This window comes from Trichomycterus rosablanca, chromosome 4 (assembly GCF_030014385.1).
Source record: "Trichomycterus rosablanca isolate fTriRos1 chromosome 4, fTriRos1.hap1, whole genome shotgun sequence".
NCBI lineage: Eukaryota > Metazoa > Chordata > Actinopteri > Siluriformes > Trichomycteridae > Trichomycterus > Trichomycterus rosablanca.
Genome location: NC_085991.1, coordinates 38,149,439 through 38,174,916, shown reverse-complemented (window position 1 = coordinate 38,174,916; position 25,478 = coordinate 38,149,439). Strand labels below are relative to the sequence as shown.

General features: G+C 40.5%; 1 protein-coding gene across 3 annotated transcripts in view; it reads left to right on the top strand.

The window, feature by feature from the left end:
• nhsl2 (NHS-like 2) overlaps positions 1 to 20,697 on the top strand; it is a 116,424-nt gene extending 95,727 nt beyond the window's left edge. For 2 of the 3 annotated variants that reach the window (XM_062994258.1, XM_062994260.1), the window contains exons 3-7: positions 9,244 to 9,383; positions 11,048 to 11,237; positions 16,214 to 18,709; positions 18,793 to 18,925; positions 20,250 to 20,697. In XM_062994258.1, the coding sequence (XP_062850328.1) occupies positions 9,244 to 9,383; positions 11,048 to 11,237; positions 16,214 to 18,709; positions 18,793 to 18,925; positions 20,250 to 20,532 (3,242 nt within the window). In that variant the 3' untranslated portion in view covers positions 20,533 to 20,697. Of the gene's footprint in view, positions 1 to 9,243; positions 9,384 to 11,047; positions 11,238 to 15,859; positions 15,989 to 16,213; positions 18,710 to 18,792; positions 18,926 to 20,249 lie in introns of all 3 variants that reach the window. The other variant, XM_062994261.1, reaches the window with a different exon arrangement.
• Positions 20,698 to 25,478: the final 4,781 nt, after the last annotated feature.

Below are 25,478 nucleotides of genomic sequence, written 5' to 3'. Positions count from 1 at the left end.
CTCTCCTCAACCAGGGTGGAAATCATCACTAGAGAGGAAGCATAATGCAATTGGGTAACTGGATACACTAAAATTTGGGAGAAAATGCATAAACAACATAAAACTTTTTTTTTGTCTATTTACTTTGTGATTGCTGAGTTAACACTTAAAAGAATACATATATTTTTGGTAACTAAACATTTGACCTTTTTTTACCATTTTAAACCAATACCAATACGGAATCAATAAGAGTCGGAATTAATAGGCAGAATCAGAATTGCTAAAACACAAATAATACCCAACCCCAGTTAGAGGAGCATTTGTGAGGTCAGGCATTGATGTTGGACACAAACATCTAACCATGTATTTATGGCCCTCACTTTGTGCACAGGGGCACAGTATGACAGCTGAACTTAATAATTAGGAGGAAGGGGTGTCCACATACATTTGGTCATATAGTAAATATGACATAAATTATATACAACTGCTAATAAGTTTTTAATTAATAGTCATGCGTTACCACAGTTACCACAGTTCAGCATTTGTTTCCATGTTGTAGTACTGAGAGCAGAACAGTTTAAGCCCTGATGATGCTATAAGCCATACTGTGTCCAGTAGCTAGAAGCTGCTTTTGCACTCTTGGTGACATTTCTCTGTCTCTATTAACCTTTCCTTATCTTACGACCAGCCCCGCTGGCCAGGACCGAAATGTCATTGCAATCTTTTGGTCAGCACGGCTGGCCTGTGAGGGGAACTCCCTACATATTTATCCACAGGCCATTGCTTTTGGTCCATACTGATCAATAACGCACGTGTAATCGTGCCCTACCTGTAGCAATTTATAGACTGGGTGCATGTTAAATTTTTATGGGTTGGATAAAGTTTAATCATACAGTTTTGTCCGTCTGTGAGTTGATGTATAGGGATGACAGAGGTTTTCGTCCATGTATAGGCAGCAGCTTACAAGAAGGCATTGCCTGGCATCATGTGTCTTGGACAAAAAACATGCTAGCATTTACCCACCAGGAAAAGGGACTGCCGTGTTATAGTGAAGACTTATCTATGGAAGGAAATCAGCCAAATAAATTAGAAAAACGTGGTAAAATGAATAATTGCCTATAATTGAGGTCTACTGGCAACTATTGGGACAGTCAATAAACTTTAGACCATTTCTTCTAAAAGTTACTCTATACGCCACTCAAGTATAGAGCTGGGATTTCGAATACATCGTATTGAATCTCTGCTCTGCCATTCAGCTGGGCTGGGCAGCCACATGAACAACGATTGGCTGGACCAGGGTTTCTCATAACTGGTGCAATTACAACCTCTGCTGGCTGACTGATGGCGCCTGCACAGAGTTGGGGAATAATGCTGATCAGGGGGTGGCTCTCCATGCACAGGGCTGATCAGCATATGAACTCGCCTCATGCAGGTGAAAAAATGCAGTCGGTACTTCACATGTGTCGGAGGGGGCGTGTGTCAGTTGTGAAGCTCCTCAGTCAGCAGTGGAGGGTTGTATCTGTGGAGATAAAGTGTAATGCAATACGGGTAATTAGATACGACTAGATTAGGGGAGAAAATTGGAGGAAAAATTCTGAGAAAAGAGAAATAAAAAGTTTGTATTACTTTACATCACTGTTGTTATTGGTGCATTAGAGTGTAGTAGTTTTAAAAAGGTGGCAGTGGTTGTCTTTATATATTGGGGGGAAGCACATAATGGCCCCCAACCCACAGGATTAGTGACTGTCTTGTAATGGGGAGACTTATAAAGGAGGTAAGAAGTGGCAGTGGAAGTGGAGCCTGTGGGGGCTCAGTTGTTTGGCTTTTACCTTCCAGTCTGGATGTTGTGAATTCAATTTCCAAATCTGCCAAACTGCTTCTCCTGGGCTCCTTGAGGAGAACTGCTAGGCATATTTTAAAATGGATGTAGATAAATCAAGTCAAGTAAAGTCAATTTTATATGTATAGTGCTTTTTACAATGAACATTGTCTCAAAGCAACTTTACAGACTCCAGGACCAACAGACCAAAAAACCCTGTTTAGCAAGCCGAGGGTGACAGTGGCAAGGAAAAACTCCTTTAAAAATGCAGGAAGAAACCTTGAGAGGAACCAGACTCAGCAGGGACCCATCCTCCTTGGGCGGGAGGACAACTTAAATGAGCAGAATCCACACAAATTATACATACACAAAATTAAATTCAACGAAAAGTTATAACTTGCAAAAATAATTGGAGTTCTTCATTATTTAGTTTGTGATGAAGTCCGCAGTGAGTTCCTGACATTTTTTGGTGCAAATACGCCAGGTTTCCGTCAAATCTAGCTGGAGCAGCATTGTTAGCACGGCAGTCTCGACAACCTCGGGTGGATAAACAGGTTTCCGTCAGAACCACCTCGGGGTAAAACAACAGAAAATGTAGTTACAGTGTAATTATTACAGCATAACTAAAAGGGAGTGCAAGCAGGTAACTAAGCCATGAAGGCTTTCACATAAGTGCATGTAATAAATTTAGATTGGTGGGTAGCGCTGTCGCATCACAGTGAGAAGGTCCCTGGTCCGGGTCTTTTTTGGGTGAAGTTCATCCAGTGTCTGTGTGGGTTTTCTCCGGAAGCTCTGGTTTCCTCCCACAGTCCAAAGACATGCAATCAGATTAGTGGGAATTACTAAAATGTCCTGGGTGTCAATGTGTGTGTGTTTGCCCTGTGTGTGTTTGAACTGGTGACCTGTCCAGGGTGTTTCCTACCTTTCACCACCCTGAATAGGATAAAGCGGTGGTAATACAGACAATGAATAAACTCCCAAAAGCCTCCTGAAATCTGACTGTGAGATTAGAGGAAAGGAAAAAGCACGTCTTTTTGTTCTTTCACAATAAAAGCTTCCCTTTTTCACTTAAATAAAAGGAGAAGTGCACTCTTATAACAACTTACACAACTAAATAATCTTCAACCAAATCAGGAGTATATAAATACAAGAGTGAATTTTTCTTATATGAAACTTACATTTCATACATGTACAGTTTTATTGTAAATTAACTTTTACTCTGCTTGTTTCCAGTGCAATGTCATCTTTCATCTATGCAATAACAAAAGAACACAGTACAAATAGTATTTACTGGTTTGCTTTTGTTGACATGACAGTTAAATGCATTTATGGTCCTTCCCTAATAAAGCACACCTACTAAAAGATCAAAGTGTTTTTTCAGCTGAGCATTTGCTTTGTAGGTGTGGTAACATACACCGATCAGGCATAACATTATGACCACGCTCCTAATATTGTGTTGGTCCCCCTTTTGCTGCCAAACAGCCCTGCAACTGCAATGCTCTGTGTATTCTGACTCCTTTCTATCAGAATCCGCATTTTGTAGCAATCTGAGCTACAGCGGCTCGTCTGTTGGATCGGACCACACGGGCCAGCCTTCGCTCCCCACATGCATCAGTGAGCCTTGGCTGCCCATGACCCTGTTGCCGAGTTTACCACTGTTCCTTCCTTGGACCTTTTTTGCTAGATACTGACCACTGCAGACCGGGAACACCCCACAAGAGCTGCAGCTTTGGAGATGCTCTGACCCAGTCGTCTAGCCATCAAATCCTCACGCTTGCCCATTTTTCCTGCTTCTAACACATCAGCTTTGAGGATAAAATGTTCACTTGCTGCCTAATATATCCCACCCACTAACAGGTGCTGTGATGAAGAGATAATCAGTGTTATTCACTTCACCTGTCAGTGGTTATAATGTTATGCCTTGTCGGAGTATATTCCTCTCAAACTCTTAATGTAATATTTGCTGATGACATATCTTAATGTGTGGTTATGTTAGCTTGCTTTAAATTGTTGAACACGGAATATTGTAAAGGACATAGAAAAACTTCATCCTGTTGTTCATCAGCCCATTATTTTAGTAACATAAAGGAACAAATACTGTATAATGTCTTTAAAAAGCTAAAGTAAACCACACCAGTGACCAGTTTTTATAATTAATATGATGTCTTAGACTGAAGTTTATTTGTAAACCAGCAGTTTAAATGTAGAAAGTAAATACACTGTAGTATTTCTATTTCTAAAATGTTACATTTTTGCTGAACATTTCAATTTATACAGTATATCACATTTCACATACCCAAGGGCACTAAAACTGGATGAAAAGAGGAAGAGGAAAATGAATAGTGGGCAGTAAAGAGAAAAATATAAATATGTAATGCTATAATTTAAAACATCTGTTTTGTCTTCTTGAATATGTTTCTACACGCTTTGCACACCTGGATTTGGGCATTTTTTTTATTACCGATCCTCTCACGTTTTGTCGAATTGGATGGCAAGCATCGGAAAACTGCCATCATAATTTTTTTTTAATGACTGTAGCCGCCAATTCTTTTATTTACTGTGACTGCATGGTATTTGGTAAATATGGAGACCCATTCCTTAAGTAAAAAGGGAATTTGAAAGGTCAGGCACTGATGTTGGACAAGAAGTCCTGGCTCACAAATGATGTCCCAGTTAGGGGTGGGCGATATGGCCCTAAAATAATATCACGATATTTCAGGTGTTTTTTGCGATAACGATATTTTTGGCGATATAACAAAACACTGAAAAATATTTTATTTATTTCGAGAAAACACTATTGCAAAAAATATATAATGTTCAGGTTTTATTTAGAATTAATATAAGTTAACACATTGTAAAAAAATGTAGGAAGTGTGTAAGAATTACACACACTTTTCTTTATTTTGTCTTTCCAGTAAAAATAATGTAACAAAGATATTCCTTTGCAATACTGTATCATTTGGCTGCTAACTTGTGTGTAATGATGACACTCAGTTGAACCCCAGAACATACCAGTGTGAATGCATGGAAAACACATTTTAATTTTCTTTTAACAATATGATACAGACTGACCAACACTATTAAGCCAAATGAGCATTGAAAATTGACTTTACTTTTAATAACCTTCTTCAATGCTGGAGCTTTTTAAAACGGAATATTTTCTTTTAAATAGAAGTGTTATTTAACTGCTATTAAATTGTTTGGCGGATAACCGCCCAACCTGGCAACACTGGAACGCGCAGAGCCTGGTGGGCCTTTACTCGTAGCGCGCCACAATTACTACTAAGTACAGTAGTAGTATTAATACTAAGTAATAGTAGTACTACATCTGTGTTGGTGGTTGACATTAATGTTAAGAGTATTCCTGCACTGGTTGGTGGAGGTCCTCGGTTGAATTGTGTCCCTGTGTAAACCTACGTGCAGAAATACTTCCGCAAAAAAGTTGCCGGCGGGTTTGGGTTGCCAAAGATTAATTTATGGTGGATTTGGAGTTTTTGGAACGATCTCCTCCACCGCAGAGCCGCGTTCTGCCATACTCGTTACTGTACCCAAATGACCCACGTAACGAACGTACGCCATTTGCGTAACTGTGTGATGTCATTACGTAAAGTACGCAGAATATCGCTTTTATCCCGATATGGTACCTTTTGTATCGTTTGAAAAATTATACCGGTATTATCGTGAACGATACGATATAGCACACCCCTAGTCCCAGTGATGTTTAGTAAGTTGAAGGTTCAGGTCAGGGCTCAGTGGGTAGCACTGTGGCTCAGTGGGTAGCACTGTCGCCTCACAGCAAGAAGGTCCTGGGTTTGATCCCCAGGTGGGCAGTCTGGAGTTTGCATGTTCTCCCTTTGTCCATGTGGGTTTCCTTTCTGGAGCTCGGGTTTCCTCCAACAGCCCAAAAACATGCAAGTGAGGTGAATTGGAGATACTAAATTGTCCATGACTGTGTTTGATATAACCTTGTGAACTGATGAACCTTGTGTAATGAGTAACTACTGTTCCTGTCATGAATGTAACCAAAGTGTAAAACATGACGTTATAATTCTAATAAATTATCTAATGAACTCATGGGCAGGTATACTGTGCTTACACAGGCTTGTTACTTTATACACTGTGTGGAGTGTATGTGTAAAAAGTTAAAAGCTTTTTGGGATCAGTCATAACATTAAAACCACCTCCTTGTTTCTATACTCACTGTCCATTTTATCTGCACCACTTACCATATAGAAGCACTTTGTAGTTCTACAATTACTAACTGTAGTCCATCTGTTTCTCTACATAATTTTTATTGTCCCTTTTCATTATCCCTGTTCTTTAATAGTCAGGACCCCCACATGACCACCACAGAGCAGGTATTATTTAGGTGGTGGATCATTCTCATCACTGCGGTGACAATGGCATGGTGGTGGTGTGTTAGTGTGTGTTGTGCTGGCTGCTATTTATTTCACTTATTCATTTACATCCATTCCTGCATTTCAGAAAAAAATATACATTTTCCATACTGTCCCAACTTTTTCTGATTTGGGTTTTACTTGACTAAGGGTTTTGGCTAATCAGCCCACCTTTGCAAATAATACTGTGTATTAACTATTAATATTTACTATTTAAAAAATAATATTGCAGTAAATAAACTATTTAGATATTTGTGTAGCTGAACAAAAGTTAACATATGCTGTAAATATAATATTTTCAGTATAAATAATTTTTCAGATCATATAGGATAAATTATAAGTGGCTATAAACGTACCTACAACTAACCAACAGCTGCCAATTTATTAACAACACTACTGCCTTTGGTACATAATACCTTTAACTAAAAAATGAAGAATGATATTAAATAAACTGTACTTTAAAACAAATCCTTGGGCGCAAAATTGGATTTCCAAAACCTACTGAAGTTTAGAAAAACAATTCATCCTCTACTCGCTGTCAGTTCTTCCCCTTTCATAACATTAATCAAATGTGATTGTTCATTCAAGAACAGAGACTGAAAATAAAAGACACAAAACACACAAAAAACCAAAACTAAATCAGCATAGACAAGCAAAGAGGCATTGTTTCTGTCCTTTACCCCATGCTATGTGTGCATACACAAGAAAAGGACTGACCCATATTTAATAAATGGCTGCTTTCGGGGGTGCATGTTGTTAGAAGAGATGCTTTGAGGTTATTCATGGACACTGTGGCTCTCAGTGTGCATGAGTGGCTGGCTGCAGGTCTGCTTGAGCATCTGATTGGCTTAGAGGTATGGAGACGTCTGTGTCCTAGCAGTGTTCGGCAAGTGAGTGGCCACAGCCAGGTCAAAAAAAAGGGAGGGAGTGTCCAAAATACCTTCCCATACACACTGAAATGTACACACGTGCACACAGACATTTAGTGTCTCTGCTGGATTTGCTTTCACATCTTTGAAGTGGTTTGACTGGTCCTTAATGCAGCTCTTTATTTGGTGAGTTTAAACTGCCTAAACTAGATACAAATTTATATATTAGATTTTTTTCAGTATTGTTACATGTTTATGTTTATAGACATGTATGTGACATATAGTGTATAATTACATACTGTGTTGCATTTTAATCACATTGGAGATATTTATTGTTATTTATTGTCAGATAAAAACAAGATACAAATCTTCCTCCACCAAACTGCATTTAAAATGCAATTAAAATCTTTTAGATATCTAACTAATGAACTTGATTAGCTATTTATAATTGTGCATGTAGAAATCAAATTTTATCAGTGTGTTTTATAGAAACTGGCCTTATTGTGTGACTGAATGGGCATAACAAAGCCGAAACAGCCTAGCCCTTGGAAGGTGCACTTGTCAGTGCGCTCCTAGTGTTGGTCCCAAGCCCTGATAAAAATGAAGGGTTACGTCAGGAAGGGCATCCAGCATAAAAAATGGGCAAGATCTGGTATACAGACCAGATCCATCGTTGCGAACCCAAAATATAGGAGCAACTCCAAATACAAGCCATTTCCAAACTTAACCTGCCTTAAATTTTATTATTATTGTAAGATATTCTCTGTACTGCTGTAGTACTTGCAGTATAGGTGAACTGAGCAGTAAATTGTGATTGCTCTTAATTTTGGTATGTTCTTGTCTTGGTGGCTATGGGTGGACTATACATAGTACTGGCCAGGAATTGTATCATTTTTACGTAATTCCTAGGGCGGCACGTGGCTAAATGGGTAGCACTGTCGTCTCACAGTGAGAAGGTCCTGGGTTCGATCCCCAGGTGGGGCGGTCTGCGTGTGTGGAGTTTGCATGTTCTCCCGGGAGCTCCGGTTTCCTCCCACAGTCCAAAGACATGACTGTGTTTGATATAACCTTGTGAACTGATGAATCTTGTGTAATGAGTAACTACCATTTCTGTTGTGGATGTAACCAAAGTTTAGAACAGGGCTTTAAAATCCTAATAAACAAACAAACTTCATTCCTAAACTTTGCTTTGTTAAGTTCATCTATACAGCATCTGACCTACTATTAACTTTTGTCTTGTTGAATGCATGTTTTAACAACCTGTTCATGTGTTTAACCTAGTCTTGTGCAGCCAGATGAGATTTCTTTTCATATTTCCAGAGGATTTTTAAATGTTGGCTATTAATTCCTGTGTAAATTTAAGTAAAATGTGAATTAAAATGTATAAGCAAAGAGTTTGGTTTAATTCTCTTAAATATTTTATCATGGGTGACAGCACACCACTTAGCTTAAATGCAAGTCGTAGTTTTCATTTTTTTTTTCATTCTTCAACTGTATAGTCAGCGAGGATCACCTTTATTTACTTTTACTTCCTATACAACGATTTATTCATGTTACAGTAGTATAATCTTACAGTACAGTAGTGTGTGATTTGGGATACAGGCTGCTTTAATTTTTATGGCCAGACAAAGGCATGTGGCTCTACGAAACCAGTGTTTTCCTGAAGGGGACAACTTGCAATATAATGACTGTGAACCCTTAAGAATAGCACGATTAACTCTCAGGGTCTGGACCATTTTCAGCTGTGTATATAATAGGCATGGGTCAGTTGTTGGCAGAACACTACATCAACCCATATGCTTCACGTACCTGCTTGTTTGTCTCTGTGTCCATTGAGTTTCCAGTTCCAGTGCAGTGTGTGCGTGAGAGTGTGTCTCCTGTTTCTTGGGGGTAGGCTTGAGTAAGGGGCTTTTGTAGACTAAAAGGTATGTTATTGTCTTGAAGCACCCTTCATTGCTAGGCAACCCAACTTTAAGATAGCGGCATCTCAGTTCTGCTGAAAGGGATCAAGTTCACTGCTCCCTTCCTCCACCTCCACACACACACACACACACTGGAGTTTTACAGAACTTCCATATAGTTTGCATACTAATGATAGTAGTTTTGTTATGTCTAGCAGTGGTTAAGGGAATAATCAGTCAGTGCTAATGCTAGCTGTTCTTTAATTGTTTGTGTGCAGACTTTGAGGAGCAGCTGTATGATAACAGGGTAACCGGACAAACGTTCCGGCACCCCTCCTCTCAGAGTTCAGAGGATACCTCCACTACGCTCAGCCAGTCACCCTCCTCACACAACAAGAAGCCTGAGTTTGTCTTCCTGGTAATTTTATTTTGAACAGTGTTTAGATTAACAAAAAAAAACATTCCATTCCATTTATTTTGTATTTGATGTTTTATTTAGTGTTTTTTCTTCTTTTTTAGTTTTATATACCAATATAAACCACTTAATATACCATTTTTATGTATAACAATGATTTTAAAAAACTCATCAATTATTAACACTAATTTATAAAAGTGTTTTTGCATTTTTTCTGATTTTCCTTTCAATCTAGTCGTATTCAATTACCCGATTGCATTTCACCTCCTGTAGTGCTGCAGACCTCCACTCCTGACCAAGTAGAGCCGCACCGACACATGCCCCTTCTGACACATGTGAGGTAGCTGACAGCTTCTTTACATCTGCATGAGGCGGGCTCATATGAAGAGCCGTATCACGCGTGGAGTGTCATGCGCTGATCACCATTATCCCCCGTCTCCATGCAGGTGCATGGTTAGGGTGCCCATCCTTCGAATGAGCCAATCATTGTCCATGTAGGTGCCATGTAGAGCTAAGATTTGAACTTATGAGTTCAAGATGTCAGCTCTGGTGTGCAAGTGTGTTTTACCGTGGTGCCACATGAGCGCCCCACAAAAGGGAATTCTCTTCTTATGGGTTTAGTTTGTGTAACAAATCACACTTTTCACCGGTGATCTCTACCAAACTACATCTGGGAAACGATTTGCATGTGGGGTACAAACTATACTGAAAACAAACACAGGCTGCACCCCCAAGCTTTATAAAAAACCCACCCTTTTTAACATCTGAAGGGTTAAAACATTTCAAACTGTAGTAAACAACAAATATCTTTGAAGCAAATGTTTCAGAAATAAACAAGCCTGATTCCGTTCACTCTGAGTTGGTCAAATGCACGGTTATATATTTTATTTTATTTTTTGAAATATTTTGTTTATGCATTTTCTCCCCTTTTTCTCCCTTTTAGCGCGTCCAATTGCCCTATTGCGTCATGCTTCCTCTCCACCAATGCCGATCCCTGCTCTGATTGAGGAGAACAAAGCTAACCCACGCCCCCTCCGACACGTGGGCAGCATGCCGTATGCATCTTATCACCTACACTTTGACGAGTGCAGTGCAGCTCAGCGTTGTGTATAGAGAGACACACCCTGAAAGCACTCTTTTCTCATCTCTGTGCAGGCACCATCAATCACCAAGCAGAGGTCGTAATTGCACCAGTGATGGGAGAGAGACCCCATTTGGCTTAGTCCCGCCCATATCTGAACAACGGGCCAATCATTGTTCATGTGGCCGCTCAGCCTTAGCCGACAGGCAGAGCTGAGATTCGATACGATGTATTCGAGATCCCAGCTCTGGTTCCAGAGTGTGTTTTTACCGCTGCGACACCTGAGCGGCCGTTTTATTCTGTTTTATGGGTAACAAAACAATATTTAGCTTCAATACAAATTGCTTGACTGTGGCTGCAAATTCCTTTGTCACCAATATATTCTGGCTGTATCATCCCATTAGACCAGGAAAAGCACGACCCTTCCACCTTCTGTCCAGAACTTCAAATCAACAAGAACAATATTTGTCATTAATTGAGTGTTTTAATGAATGTGGGGAATCACAATTCCTCCAAACTGAGCTTCTTAGGTGTTATAACATGACTAAACTCACTTCAGCTGATGCATTTGTCCTCTACTCTGTAGCCTGCGAACAAACAGGTCTGCGAGGATGAGACAACGTCATTAGGGATCCGGGCCCAGGACCCGGCTGCTTGCGGCTCAGACCGCTCCCTTCTGGGCTGGAATTCGTCAGTGGGGCCCCCTATAGCGGAAAAACCCTGCTGGCACCTAAATCGACACTCCTCTGCTCACCTTGTCCCCATCGATGTCACAGGTAACAAATGTTTGGCACATCCTCTAACTGCTTTTGTGATTTTTTGGTCATTTTGTAATTGTAGTTGACGATAAATCATTTTAGTATTTAGTAAGACAGTAGTGTTTTCTAGTAATTCATTTCTATGTATTTTAGCTTTTAATCAGATGATGCTCTTAGGATTTCCTACACACATCACATCAGCTTGTCCTTACATTGTTATCTGGTCCCATTTCCTTCTTCAGTTTGTATGTTGAAACTATTACTTGCACCACATGTCAAGTGTCTCCCATTCGTGGTCAGGTCACAAATACCAGCTACTTGTCATTACACCTAGCATTCCAGGGGTCTGTCTGAAAACCTGAGCTGCTTTGCTTCCCGCCTACCTAGCCAGCTAACTAAGTAGAGAGGATTCTAATAAGACAATGAAATTATAAGGCAGAATATTTAAATGCTAGCATGCTAGATTACATATCCCTCTAGCCCACTAGCATGCTAGCTAACATATCCCTCCATGTACCGAAAATGTTTGTCACTGACAAGCCCAAATTTGCAAATAAATGACACGTGCACACCTGTATATAAATGAAAAATCACTTAGAATGTATTTACATTTAAAAATAACATATCCACTGATCAGCCATAACATTAAAACCACCTCCTTGTTTCTACACTCACTGTCCATTTTATCAGCTCCACTTACCATATAGAAGCACTTTGTAGTTCTACAATTACTGACTGTAGTCCATCTGTTTCTCTGCATGCTTTTTTTTTTAGCCTGCTTTCACCCTGTTCTTCAGTGGTCAGGACCCCCAGAGGACCCCCACAGAGTAGGTATTATTTGGGTGGTGGATGATTCTCAGCACTGCAGTGACACTGACATGGTGGTGGTGTGTTAGTGTGTGTTGTGCTGGTATGAGTGGATCAGACACAGCAGCGCTGCTGAAGTTTTTAAATACCGTGTCCAGTCACTGTCCACTCTATTAGACACTCCTACCTAGTTGGTCCACCTTGTAGATGTAAAGTCAGAGACGATCGCTCATCTATTGCTGCTGTTTGAGTTGGTCATCTTCGAGACCTTCATCAGTGGTGAGGCGTTGTTGGCTGGATATATTTTTGGTTGGTGGACTATTCTCAGTCCAGCAGTGTCTTTTTCCACTCATACCAGCACAACACACACTAACACACCACCACCACAGCAGTGCTGAGAATAATCCACCACCCAAATAATACCTGCTCTGTAGTGGTCCTGTAGGGGGTATTGAAGAACAACATGAAAGGCAACTAACAAAGCATGCAGAGAAACAGATGGACTACAGTCAGTAATTGTAGAACTACAAAGTGCTTCTATATGGTAAGTGGAGCTGATAAAATGGACAGTGAGTGTAGAAACAAGGAGGTGGTTTTAATGTTATGGCTGATCGAGTGAGCGCATTTTATATGTGCATGTGAGTGTATGTATGCATACCTATATGTAGTCATAACTTACTAAAATTGCACAACACTAGCTTTATGCACTTATTGCACAGTGTATTGCACCCTTCTATTTTTTCTATTTTTGTCTCTACCTTAATGTTTTTATATTTATTAAAAATTATTTCTGTTGTGTTCTGATGTGACCAGGCAGTTATAACAAGCATTTTACTGTTAGTTATACCATGTATGACTTGTATATGACAAAGAAACTTCATTGGATTTGAAAGAAAGTTGTGCCACACTGAATGATAGAATTGCCCTCACCACTTAGAAATCATTAAATGCTCCCTCATTATTCACTCAGAATAAGGCTTGTTCTTGGGAGTGTGCACAAAGGATGACAAAATGCTGTCTATTTGTAGAGCTCACTAGGTTTTCAGACAAACCCTGGGTCTCTTTTGCAGTTATCTGTTTTCTGACTTCTCTCACTCCTCTTCCTTCCTGATCATCTGTTTATCTCACTGAGTTCTCGTCTTCCACTGGTCTCTCCTCCCCTTTAGTAGCTTTTTTTGGGATTATGCTTCTCTGTACATCTCCGATTTTACATTTTACATTTACATTTTCAGCATTTAGCAGACGCTTTTATCCAAAGCGACTTACACAATGAGCGGAACACGATGAGCAACTGAGGGTTAAGGGCCTTGCTCAGGGACCCAACAGTGGCAACTTGATGGTAGCCTGCTTTCATCAGGGGCTTGAACCGGGAACCTTCTGTTTACTAGTCCAGTACCTTAACCACTGAGCTATCACTGGCCCTTTTTAAGCCCTTAATACATTTTAAGGCGTATTGCAGTTGAGTAGGTCAGGCATGTAAACTCAGTTAATACCGTGTTTAGAAGTCTGGGGTCTAAATCCCAAAGAGGAGCCATTTCACTCCCTGCCCGCTGAAGAAAATGAACAGGTAGCTGTTGCCATGGTAATGCCCAGCTCTTCCTTTTTAGCTTGGTGAGGAGAAATAAACTGCAGAGAGAGAGAGTGAGCGAGAGAGTGAGAGAGGTAGTGAGGCAGACATATAGTAACAGCAAGGGTGGAGATTTAGCAAGAACATGTATTTTATAAATAAACATAGTTATAAATTTTTTTTTTATTTAGGTTTTTCTCAACATTTTCTAAGAGGACCACCATGGTGGATTTGTGTAATGAGTGTAGTGACAGCTGTGCTAAAATAGTATAAAAAATAGGACCACCTGCCTAATATGCTGTCAAAACAGCTCTGACCTGCTGAGACATGGACTCCTCAAGACAACTGAAGGAGTATTGTGGTATCTGGTACGAGAACAGCAGATTCTTTTACTACTGTACATGGCGAGGTGGGTCATTCTACAGTGCATCCTGCCATCTCTTCCACTATAATCTTGGGGGGGAAAAACAAGATTAACTGGACCAGTCAGCTTTCTTCTGTTGCTGCGATGTCCAGTTCGCATGCCTGCGTGCCCACTTTAGATTCTTTTAATAGTGGATAGTAGTCAACATGGACACTTTGACTGGCCTGTGACTACACAGCCCTCATATACAGAAAGTGTTTGATGCACTGTGTGTTTGATACACTGTGTGTTACGTCTGATAATGTAAGGAGCCTTGGTGTTGTCCTGGATAACCAACTGACCTTTTCTTCTCATGTAGCCAACATAACAAGATCGTGCCGGTTCCTCCTCTACAACATCAGAAAGATTCGGCCATTTCTCTCCATGGAAGCCACTCAGATTCTGGTCCTGTCACTTGTGATGTCAAGGCTGGACTACTGTGACTCCCTCCTGGCAGGTTCTCCCATGTCCACTATTAAACCCTTGCAACTCAATCAAAATGCAGCTGCCCGCCTGGTATTTAACCAACCTAAACACTGCCACATCACCCCACTACTGTGTTCTCTTCACTGGCTTCCTGTAGCTGCACACATTCAGTTTAAAACACTGATGCTTGCCTACAAAGACAAAAATGGACCAGCTCCAAGCTACCTTCGAGGTCCAATCAAACCCCACTCTGTACAACGCAACCTTCGAGCCACTAGTCTCGCTCGACTTGATCATCCACCCAGGACTTGAGGAAGAAACTTTTGGTAATATCAGGTTTTCACCAGATTTGGGTTCTTGAACTGTTGTCTACTTAAACTAGAGTAAGGTAATGTTTACTATGGAAGCACTTCTGTAAGTCACTCTGGATAAGAGCGTCTGCTAAATGCCAAAATGTAAATGTGACACATTCACCTCATCAACAGTATTGAAATTATCTGCAACATGAGCCACAGTAGCTTTTCTGTTGGTCCATACCAGACACCACATGTCATTTGGCATCAAGGAGTCTTGGCTGCTCAGCAACCTGTCTGCAGTTTGTAGCTTGTCCCTTTTTGGACCACTGTCAGTGAGTACTCCTTGCCTGTGAGCACCCTTCGCTGTTTGGATACATCCAGTCATCTGGCCATTACAATTTGCCTGTTATTAAAGTCATTCAGATCTTTTTGCCTTCTTGTATTTATACTCAACACATGTAACGTTTATGTACCATCAGCCCAACATTAAATATATCCCTGTGTGGTATGCACATTTTTAAGGGGTGGTTTTATGCTTTGGCTGAAAGGTGTATGTCCTATTTAACTTAACATAGCTGTTATCAACTGCAATGTTTGCTTTTTAGGCTTTTTACATGAATGTAGCAATTTATTTAGCTTTTTTTTATGGATCCCCAAATGTTGGCTGTTATTAACTGCTGAATATCGGTTGCCAGTTATTAATTAGGCAACATTTATATCTCAAGAAGAAATTGTTGAATGCTTGGGGATGTATGCGACTCTTGGTTTGAGTCAGACAAATCATTTGGGAAATAGGTGGGGTGAATATCAGACCCTTTTCTCAATCATTGTCCACTGTCTAGTGTCTTATTTCATTTTTCAATGCTCAGACAGCACCACCAAGTCACACGTCATGAGACATCTCATGCTGGCCATGCTTCTGTACATATTTCATCATTGCTGTACAGCGATCATGCAACATTTTGTAGTTTATGGTATTCTTATATTCTTAAAAATATAGGCTATAGCATATTAGCTGAGGTCAGGTGGTCATTAATCTCTGACCATATAACCAGTATTAGTAGTTGTATATTATTTTACAAATTTTTTGACAACGGTCTGTCATTTAGATTGAGAAGTGGTATCTCATGTCTTGCCTTAGGCCAGAGCTTTGATAAGCACGCCAGTGAACTCCAGGCCCCCTTTAAAACTGAAAAGGCGGTAAACCCAAAGACTGTTCGGCGACCAAGGAGTGTGATTGCAGGCCCTGATGTCACGCTTCACTGTCAAGGTGATGAATAGGAAGTTATTAAAAACGTTCTGAGTGGGACTAAGAACAAGAGGAAGTTAAAAAAGAGTCAATTTCTTAATTTCTTAACAAATATTTTCTTTTGGCATTGCTGGAAAAACATGTATGGGTCTTCATGCTTTGAGTAAAAACAAAAGGTATTTCTTAAATAAATATGTATGCTTGTTCTTGGTTTTTACTTTGTCTGTTTTTTTTTATCTCTCTTAGGTGATGGCAAGATTCTTGCAGTTGATTTGATACAAGGTGCCTGTTCTCCTGACTTTTCCCAGCCCAGATCTCTGGAGCCCACCACAGAGCATACAGGCGAGCAGCACATACCCTTACGCAAAACCCAGAGTGACCTTGAGCACAGCATCCCCGTATCCCCTAAAATGGACCATGCCACTCTAATGTGCCCCAGTCCTTCTTGGAATGGCCCAAAGGGTTCAACATTTTCTCCATCCTGGAATGACTCCTACAACTATGGTCTGACTCCAAATCAGGTTGCCAAGCATCCTTTGTCTAAACCTGGAATGTTATCACCAAATACTGGTGGAGGGAACCTCATCTGCCCTTCCCAGACCATCTCTGGTATGTCCATAAGCTCCGGGTCACATACCAGTTCCTTTACTTCTATCTCAGATCCTTCTGGACACACGGCACATGGAGTGACACATAACAATGTAATATATGTTAAGAAAAATGAGACTGATGGATCAGCTCTCAATCAAGGTACCGGTAATGGCCTTAATTGTGAACAAGAGAGGAGGTCAGCACGGTCCAACGCTTTCATGTTCCGTGAGCGTTCCCTTTCAACTCCAACAGATTCTTTATCACTCTGCTCAACAGATAACCTTTGTTGTCCAGTCGAGTCGGTGCCTGCGGTCCGAGAAGTTGAGAGCTATGCCCTGCTCTACCCGAGCAACAGCTCTGAGGATAATACCAGCACTGACAATGTCTCTGTAACAGCAGGGTCGGACTATTTCCCACAGAGTCGACTCAGGTCACGATCGCGGAGCATTTCACTGAAGAAGCAAAAAAAGAAGCCACCACCTCCAGTACGCAGTGTGTCCTTAGTAAAGAATTTGTCAGAGGCTGGTGGGATTGGGCTTCACCATCGTGAAGGACATATCAGAGATGGGAGACCCAAGAGTCTTTACATCCCTCGAGATCATAATTTACAGGATTCGTTTCAGCCCCAGTTCCTAATGGCAGCCAGACCAGATGAGGATACACACAGCAGTCTGGAGACAGCATCTGACAACACACCTCAAGCCCTTTACAGAGAAGGAGACCTGGCCTTTCCACCTCATTGGCAGCTAAATGAGTGGAAGTCCAATAATGACCCCTATCGTTCCTTATCAGGCTCCAGCACCGCCACAGGTACGACAGTGATTGAATGTATTAAGGTTCGTGGAAGTACAGAGTCTCTTAATTCACCGTCAACCTCTCGAGCCACTTCTCCTTCTCCACTTTCCATTGAAGCTGAGACTAAGGTCTTTCCCTATAGGCCTCCATGTCTTATGTCCCCCTCAAGTGGCTACTCTAGCCAGTCTGAAACGCCTACCCCAACTATTGCAAACAATGCAATCACTGGACCCACCCCAGCAGGGTGTAAGATGCGCCCAAAGATCCCGGAGAGGAAGTCCTCACTTCCAGCCACATCGCCTAAAGAGAAAGCTCGCTCTCGTCTATCCTTCGAGCTACCTGTGAATTCTCAGGTAGACTTGTCCTCTGTCAGACCCAAACCGAAAGCTAACCGAAGACACTCTGACACATCAACTACCAACAAACCAGGAAAACCGGGTTCTAGTCAGTCATCACAGCCCACAGTTACTACTACGGACCTTCGGAACATCAGACTCCGTTCAGTGAGTCGCTCAGAACTTGAGGACAGTCCAGATGGTTCCTCTGACATCATAGAGGAGGAGCAAGGACGTGATATAAGTCCTCCTGTCACCCCCTGTAGCTCTAAGCCACCCAAGCCACCAGTTGCAGTGAAGCCTCCACTTCCTAAACGACCCATGAACTTGGTTCTGAAGTCTCCAACATCTTCACCACAAGCTTATGAATCTCCACCATCTTCCCCCGTGAACCGGCCCATGCCTGTAGGAAATATCTACATGGTGGTAAAGAAACCCAAACCTAAGAGGTCACCTCAATCTTCAGCTAATCCATCTGCAGTCAGACCTCAAGAGAAGTCAAATCATCCACCCACTTATCCTGAACTTGACTTAGAACATGGGATACCAATTGAGGAAGACTTTATGTTTCTTAGAAATCCAGAAATAGAAGACAATACCTATAAGACTTTTCCTAGTCCAAGTGCCATTTTCTGTCCAGCAGAGTTCGACAAGAAGAAGCCCAAGGTGCCCCCACCAGTGCCCAAAAAGCCCAATGTCCTTCTCTTACCTTCCCCTACCTCACAAGTTCCAAGTAATGGTACAACAGAGAGGCAAGGTTTTCTACTGGACAGCGGTTCTCAATCACCATTAGGCCCACCACCATCTGAAGCTGAGGAGGCATCTTATCATGAAGATGACCAGGAAACCCCTGTAGACAAGGAGAATCATGAAGGTACTAAAAGCCACGTACAACATGAAAATCAAGGACACGTGGAAGCACTTGAAAATCAGCAAAGTTATGGTGCACCTGAGGACAGCTTTCCTACGGAGACTGAATATAATCAAGATAAACAGGCTTTCCCTGCAGAAGTAGTAACAGGTAGGTTATCTAAATGCATTTTCCTGAAAGATTTTCATACAAGCAGTTACACACAGTATTTGTTAAAAAAAATGTGCCCACAGAAACTCCACTGGAGGAAAATTGTGCTGCCAGTGACAAGATGGAACTCCACATATCTGAAGAGACAGATGATGATGTGTTAGTGCAGACACCTTCAACCCATACAACCGAGGACCTCTTCACCATCATACACAGGTCTTGCCAACAGTTTGCTTAAAAATGTTACCTCTAACCCACCACTGCTGAGATCTTGAGCTCTTGAGTTAGAATCTCAGCTCTGCTATCAGCCGGCTGGTCGCCTCCACAGACATGATTGACTATGTCTGAAGGGCTTCCTCATTACTGCAGGAATTGCAGCTTTTGCTGGCTGGTTGATGGCGCTTGCACAGAGACAGGGAAAACTAGTGATCGGTTTGGGGATCAGACTTTATTACATAGTACTAATCCCTGTGTGAACCTTCCTCGTGCAGGTGAAAAGAAGCGGTTGGCAGTTTTATAGGAAAGCATTGTACATCAGTGGCTTCTGACTAATGTCAAGAATTTGCTTATTTATGCTTTTTGAGCCCATAATCAAAATGAGTGTTATATGTAGGGCCTTACTAAATTCAAGGGTAAATTTGCTTAATTTCACGGACCTCGTTTTTCAAAAATTACAGATTTCATTTTTAAAGCAAAGTACCACATTTCACAGCAGTCATTAAATGTCCACTTACTGTGCACTCTATTAGACACTTCCACCTAGTTGGTCCACCTTGTAGATGTAAAGCCAGAGATGATCGCTTATCTATTGCTGCTGTTTGAGTTGGTTAGACAGGACGCTGCCCACAGTACGCTGTTGGCTGGATATATTTTTGGTTGGTGGACTATTCTCAGTTCAGCAGTGACAGTGAGGTGTTTAAAAACTCCTTCAGCATTGCTGTGTCTTATCCACTCATACCAGCACGACACACACTAACACACCACCACCATGTCAGTGTCACTGCAGTGCTTAGAATGATCCACCCCCCAAATAATACCTACTCTGTAGTGGTCCTGGGAGAGGAACCTGACCATTGAAGAACAGCATGAAAGGGGGCTAACAAAGCTTTCAGAGAAACAGATGGACTACAGTCAGTAATTGTAGAACTACAAAGTGCTCCTATATGGTAAGTGGAGCTGATAAAATGGACAGTGAGTGTAGAAACAAGGAGGTGGTTTTAATTTTATGGCTGATCGGTGTAAGGCACCGTCTCAAATATGAAAATACTTGACAATGTTTTGACACCCCCCCTCTTTGTCCACAGAATTGGTTGGGAGTTTTTCAAACTCAGTTACCCAAGTAGTGTTTTTAGCTGCTTTAGACTTTGACATCTTGGACTAACCAGTTGCTAACTGAATTGTCGTAGGATTGCTAGTGTAACAGACATTTCTGTGGTGTAGTGTGCTGACAATGTTTGAACTAGGTAGGGTCTAGTTATATGTTATGGCTTAATTTTAACCACGTCTTGTATAATCTAATGATGCATTTTTTCTCACCTAGATCTAAGAGGAAAGTCCTAGGTCGTAAGGAGCCGGTTGACTCGTTCGGTAGCCGCCAAAACCTTGTGTCCCCTGTAAAAAGCAGCGGCAGTGACATTCGAACACTGACCCTCGGCAGCACTCCGAGATCAAGCTCCAGAAACGAAAACTTTATGGCTCTTCTCCAGAAGAAGAGCAACAAGTCAAGCAGTGGAACCCGGGTCTCTGCCATGGAACTGCTAAAGAGCACAAACCCTCTCGCTCGTCGTGTCACTGAGTTTACTCAGTCTGACTCAGATGCTTAGACCGAACCATCTAAAACGACTCTACCTGACCAGTGATACATCCAATAGTGAACCGAACGCAGGGTCCAGTGATGACTTTTCCACTTAGCGCTCTACTCAGAATATCAATGGCCTCATTTCACAGGATGGCAAAAGATCTGTAGTAAAGTGCTTTTGAGTTTTAAAGACTGGCATTTCACATTTTCTCTGGTTGATGTATGTCACTGGGATCTGTTCATATGGAGGAATGGAACTGTGTTGATGTGAGGAGCCAAAAAAATGGGCTAAATGGGTGTTTTTTGGTCTCACTTATGGAAATATGTTAATATGCTTTACCAACCAGTGTTCATGGCCAAAATCACCAAAGCCCATTTTTAATATAATGGATCTTTTTGTGAAAAAGGAATGTAATGAAAGTGAAGGTTAAAGTGTTTCGGTCAGAAACAGAATGATTCCTTAATGGTTTCAAGGACAGTTTGGTGCCCCTTCAAACAAAGCACTTTTTTAATTACAAAATGTTATAAATCTTTCTTACCCCCAAAATATAGGTATAATCCACAATGTTTAGCCTAATGGAGTTTATATACTCTGTACAAATCTAAATATACAATATAAAGTGTAAATTCTATTCTTTGAAAATTGCCTACTGTGAGCATGTTTACAATACAGGGACTGAACATAGAACCACTTTATTGCAGTTCACTTTTGTGAAACCTATCTAGAAAATATATCCTCCCAATGAGATGATATTTGTATTTGGTGTCAAAGTTCCATATATAAGATAAAACCAACACAATGCAGATTATATGGAAGTACCAAATGAGAGTAGAGGTGGAAATAGAAGATCCATGACTAGTCAGAAATTATAGGCAAAAAGTCGTGTGATGTTTGATCCTGGCTGTCCATTTTGTGGAACTTCCTAGTGGAAAGAATCAGAGAAAGGACTGAGGTTCTGCATACTGCTCCGTCCAACACTACAAAGGTGGAATTGTGGCTGCAGTGTGTATAGAACATTTTATCTATGCTCATAATGCGTTTTGTCACTCACAATACGGCCATTTCATACTATGCATTGGGGCTGTATGTACTGCTTCTCTGCCTGTACAGGCGAGCTAGTGGTGAATGCCCAGGAATGTCAGGAAGAGGGAGCAATGCTCAATTTTTTGTTTACTTGCATTTTTTGTATAGTCATCACACGTCACATCAAAGAAGGAATTGAAGGACCAAAGGGTGTAATACAGGACTGCTTAAAGAACGTTCAAATATACATGTAATGTATGAAGAAAACCATTTGGCAAGCATCTGCCATGAAGACTTCATTCCACTTCTTATGTGTGACTGTGCTTCTCTGGCTCACAATCAGAATCAAGAAACCTGGTGCTATTGAGCCAGTGCACCCCCTGCAGTCCAGGAGGGAAAGCGTACATACCTGTATAGAGAATCTGACTCTCCTGAACAACTGAGGATGAAGATCGAATATGAATTTTCTTATATTGTTTTTTTCAGGTATTCTCATAGCATCTACATATAACATCAAGAGAATACAAAGTATTACAATAGTGTGTGATGCTTGTTTTACCTATTTAGTGAATGAAAAAACAACCAGTGTTTGTTTGCCTTGTAGCCCGGCGTCAAGCCTGTGTTTTTTTTTTTTTTTTATTTCTTGGAAATGCACTTCTGTAGAAATATTCAGAGTTTCTTTTTGTCCTTTTATGAATACTTCTATAAGATTACTCTTGTGTACTCTGTGCTGCATCTCTTTATGCTAAATTATAGTCTCATATTTTTTTCAAACATTTTTAGAGTTTTCAAAGGGAGGGTTAAAGGGAGTGGGAAAAAGAGAAGGTGATAATGCCAATCCTTACCAAGGTATTTAAAAACAGTGCTTTAAAAGCATTGTTTTAATTAATTTAGCTTCTAACCCTGTATTCACAGTAGAGAGTGACAGCATAGCAGGCAGCTGTTCATTTCTATTGTGAGCATAGTACAGAACTATAATTCCAACAACAGTGGCAAGTGTCATTTTAAGCAAATTAATATGCTATTGTGACAGATCCAAGTGACCAACACACAAATAGTCCAGCTGTATGTGTTTACTTGCTTTTTGCACCCTGCTACATCCTTATTTCGGACAAGAGCTCTGCCTTATCCACAGGATGCAGAACAATTGTGGCATTGCAAGCCCCCATGGCAAAAGCTGAACAAACCTCAACTTTATGCAAATAATTTTATCTGCTGCATTGTGTCCCAAGCATTTTAAAACTAAATACATTTAATCTGACATAAACAGACGCAAAAATGAAAAACACAGACAGGTCCACCAGCTATTCCAGAATCTTTCTATTCCTACCAACCATGATTATGATTATATAATAACCACCAGCACCGAGTTTCTGAACTCCTGGGTTTGAAACTCGGTGTTGCCTCCGGTCCACTGGGTGCCATCTAGCGGGCATAATTGGCAGTGCCTGCAGCAGATACCGATTGGCCACCGTATCTGCAGGGTGGGGGCCGGACTATGTGTGGGTGGGTGGGTCTTCATACGCTGTGTAAAGACCCTGATTGGCAGAAGAGAGACGCCTGTGCAGAAAGCAGGGGCGAGAAGAGAGCGACGTGCTCTCCTTGGATGCAATCTGGTATCTCTGGTAGCAGCGGAAGACAAAATTGAGTGTGATAAATCGGGAGGAAAATTGGGAGAAAATGCATTTAAAAAAATTATTATATAATAATCATAATCCATAATTTTTTTACTCTTTTGCCATCTTTGTAAATGCAATTCTTACCTCCTAAAATTTATCTGTGGGACCAAATTAAGTTCTACATGTAAATAAAATACTCTACCTTGGGTATTTAGTGGCAATTTGTCTCACTTGCTGACCTGTCTGAATCAGTTGTTAGCAAGCTAAGCTACCTCTGTAAATAATGTAAATAATAAAATGCACAGTAAGAGACAGCTACACCATCTGTTTTAAGCTTGCATCTGACTGTTAGTTTGGGTTAGATTATAGAGCATAAATCTTGCTATAGTAAGCAGTTCCTCTGTTTTTAGTTATTGAGCTGCATTTAGTTGCCACGTTTGGAGCTCATACATAACAACTTTAAATGCTTTTATTTTCTCATGGCTTTTAATTCAATAATAATAATAATTTAAACAAAAGTGTGTATGCTCTCAAGGAACAATAGCAACAGCTTGTTACTGACTAGTGTGAATGCAGGGTCAGACAGTACATACAGAATAACCTATTACAGACATTTACAAACTACAGTGACCTAATGACCTACAACAGTGACATATGAATTGCTTTATATGAAGGAAAAAAGTGAAAACATGCTGTTATTCTGTGTTTCTGTTTTATTACAGCACCCACAAAAACTTGTTTTCATATCCCCTTCCCCAAAAGAAAAAAGACAAGCCCACAAAGTAAGGCACAATTTCCTCAAAACCTTGTACACTGCTAAAAAAAATTAAGATAACACTTAAATCACACATTGGATTTTGACAAACAAAAAGATAAAGTTAAAAATCTTCACTAATGTAAATTGTGTAATTTGTTGAGAAGAAATTGGATGAAATCAAAGTAAAAGGGAAATCACAAGCTGATCCTGCCAACCATGCTGCTCTCCAATTCCAATTAAGCTGCAGGCTGTTGGGCTGTAAGCAAGGTCCCACTAGAGGATGTCAGACCCTGTGTGTGCCACCCTCATGGAGTCTGTTTCTAACAGTTTGGTCAGAAACATGCACACCAGTAGGTCGCTGGAGTTCATTTCGTAGGGCTCTGGTTGTGCTCCTCCTGTTCCTCCTCTCAAAAGGGAGCAGATGCTGGGTTGACCGAGACTGTACTGAGAGACACAGCAAACCTTCTTGTGACAGCATGTATGGATGTGCCATCCTGGAGGAGCTGGACTATCTGCAGGCTGAATGGGGTGCTACCAGTAGTAACAAGGACACTAGCAAAACAAAAAACTAGAGAAAAATCAGTCAGGAAAATAATTATCTGTGGCCAAACCTAGTGTAAAACCATTCCCTTTTTGGTGGTTATCTTCCTGTTGCCTTTCCAGTGCACCTGTTGTCACTTTTATTTGCACTAAGCCAGGATAAAATTGTTTCATAATTACTTATGTCTCTTACCTGGGCAGGTTGATCCCTGAAATTTAATTGACTTGGTGTTATAATGTGATGATTAGATGTTCCCTTATTTTTTAAGCAGTGTATGATTGGCTTATATATTGTAAAGAGTGACAGTTGTTTGGCAAAAAGTGACATTCATTTTGCCAGTGCCAAATTGAAAAACCAATACCTGTACAGAATGTTATATTAGAATACAGCTTTCTTATATTTAACAAAGACATGAATATGAAATGTAAAATATGACAGTTATAGTATTACAGATCAAAGTAATCCTCCTCGCTGAACGGAGTCTGACGGAATGCCAAAACAGAAAAGCTTTAAGATATATAAAACATAGAATATATCAAATTGCCCCTTGTGTTTGGGATTAAAACAGTTGGGACTAAGGAAAGAAAATATGGGAAATTATATTTTTGTTATTCTATCATTGAAAAGACATATACTATAAAACTCTGCATATTATGAACTTTACTTTCCAGCAGTAAGGATATGTAGCTATGAGCTCTCCATGGAGCTATGTCCTGCATATGTGCTACAAAGTTACATGATAAAATAAATTATTTTTCTTGCATAAACACTCTTGTAGTCTTTAATATTGTTAATATTGTTCAGTGGCAAAGTAAGTTTTTTATTTAATCTTTTCACCAAAGTACTGTATTTGTTTAAGCTGAATGGTAACATGCTACACGTGCTTAGTTATGTTCCTTATATATATATATATATATATATATATATATATATATATATATATATATATATATATATACTTTTACAGTTAAGGGAAATATGTAGATTTTAGCAATATTGTTTCCCCCCAATAACTGTTGTGTTGGGAATA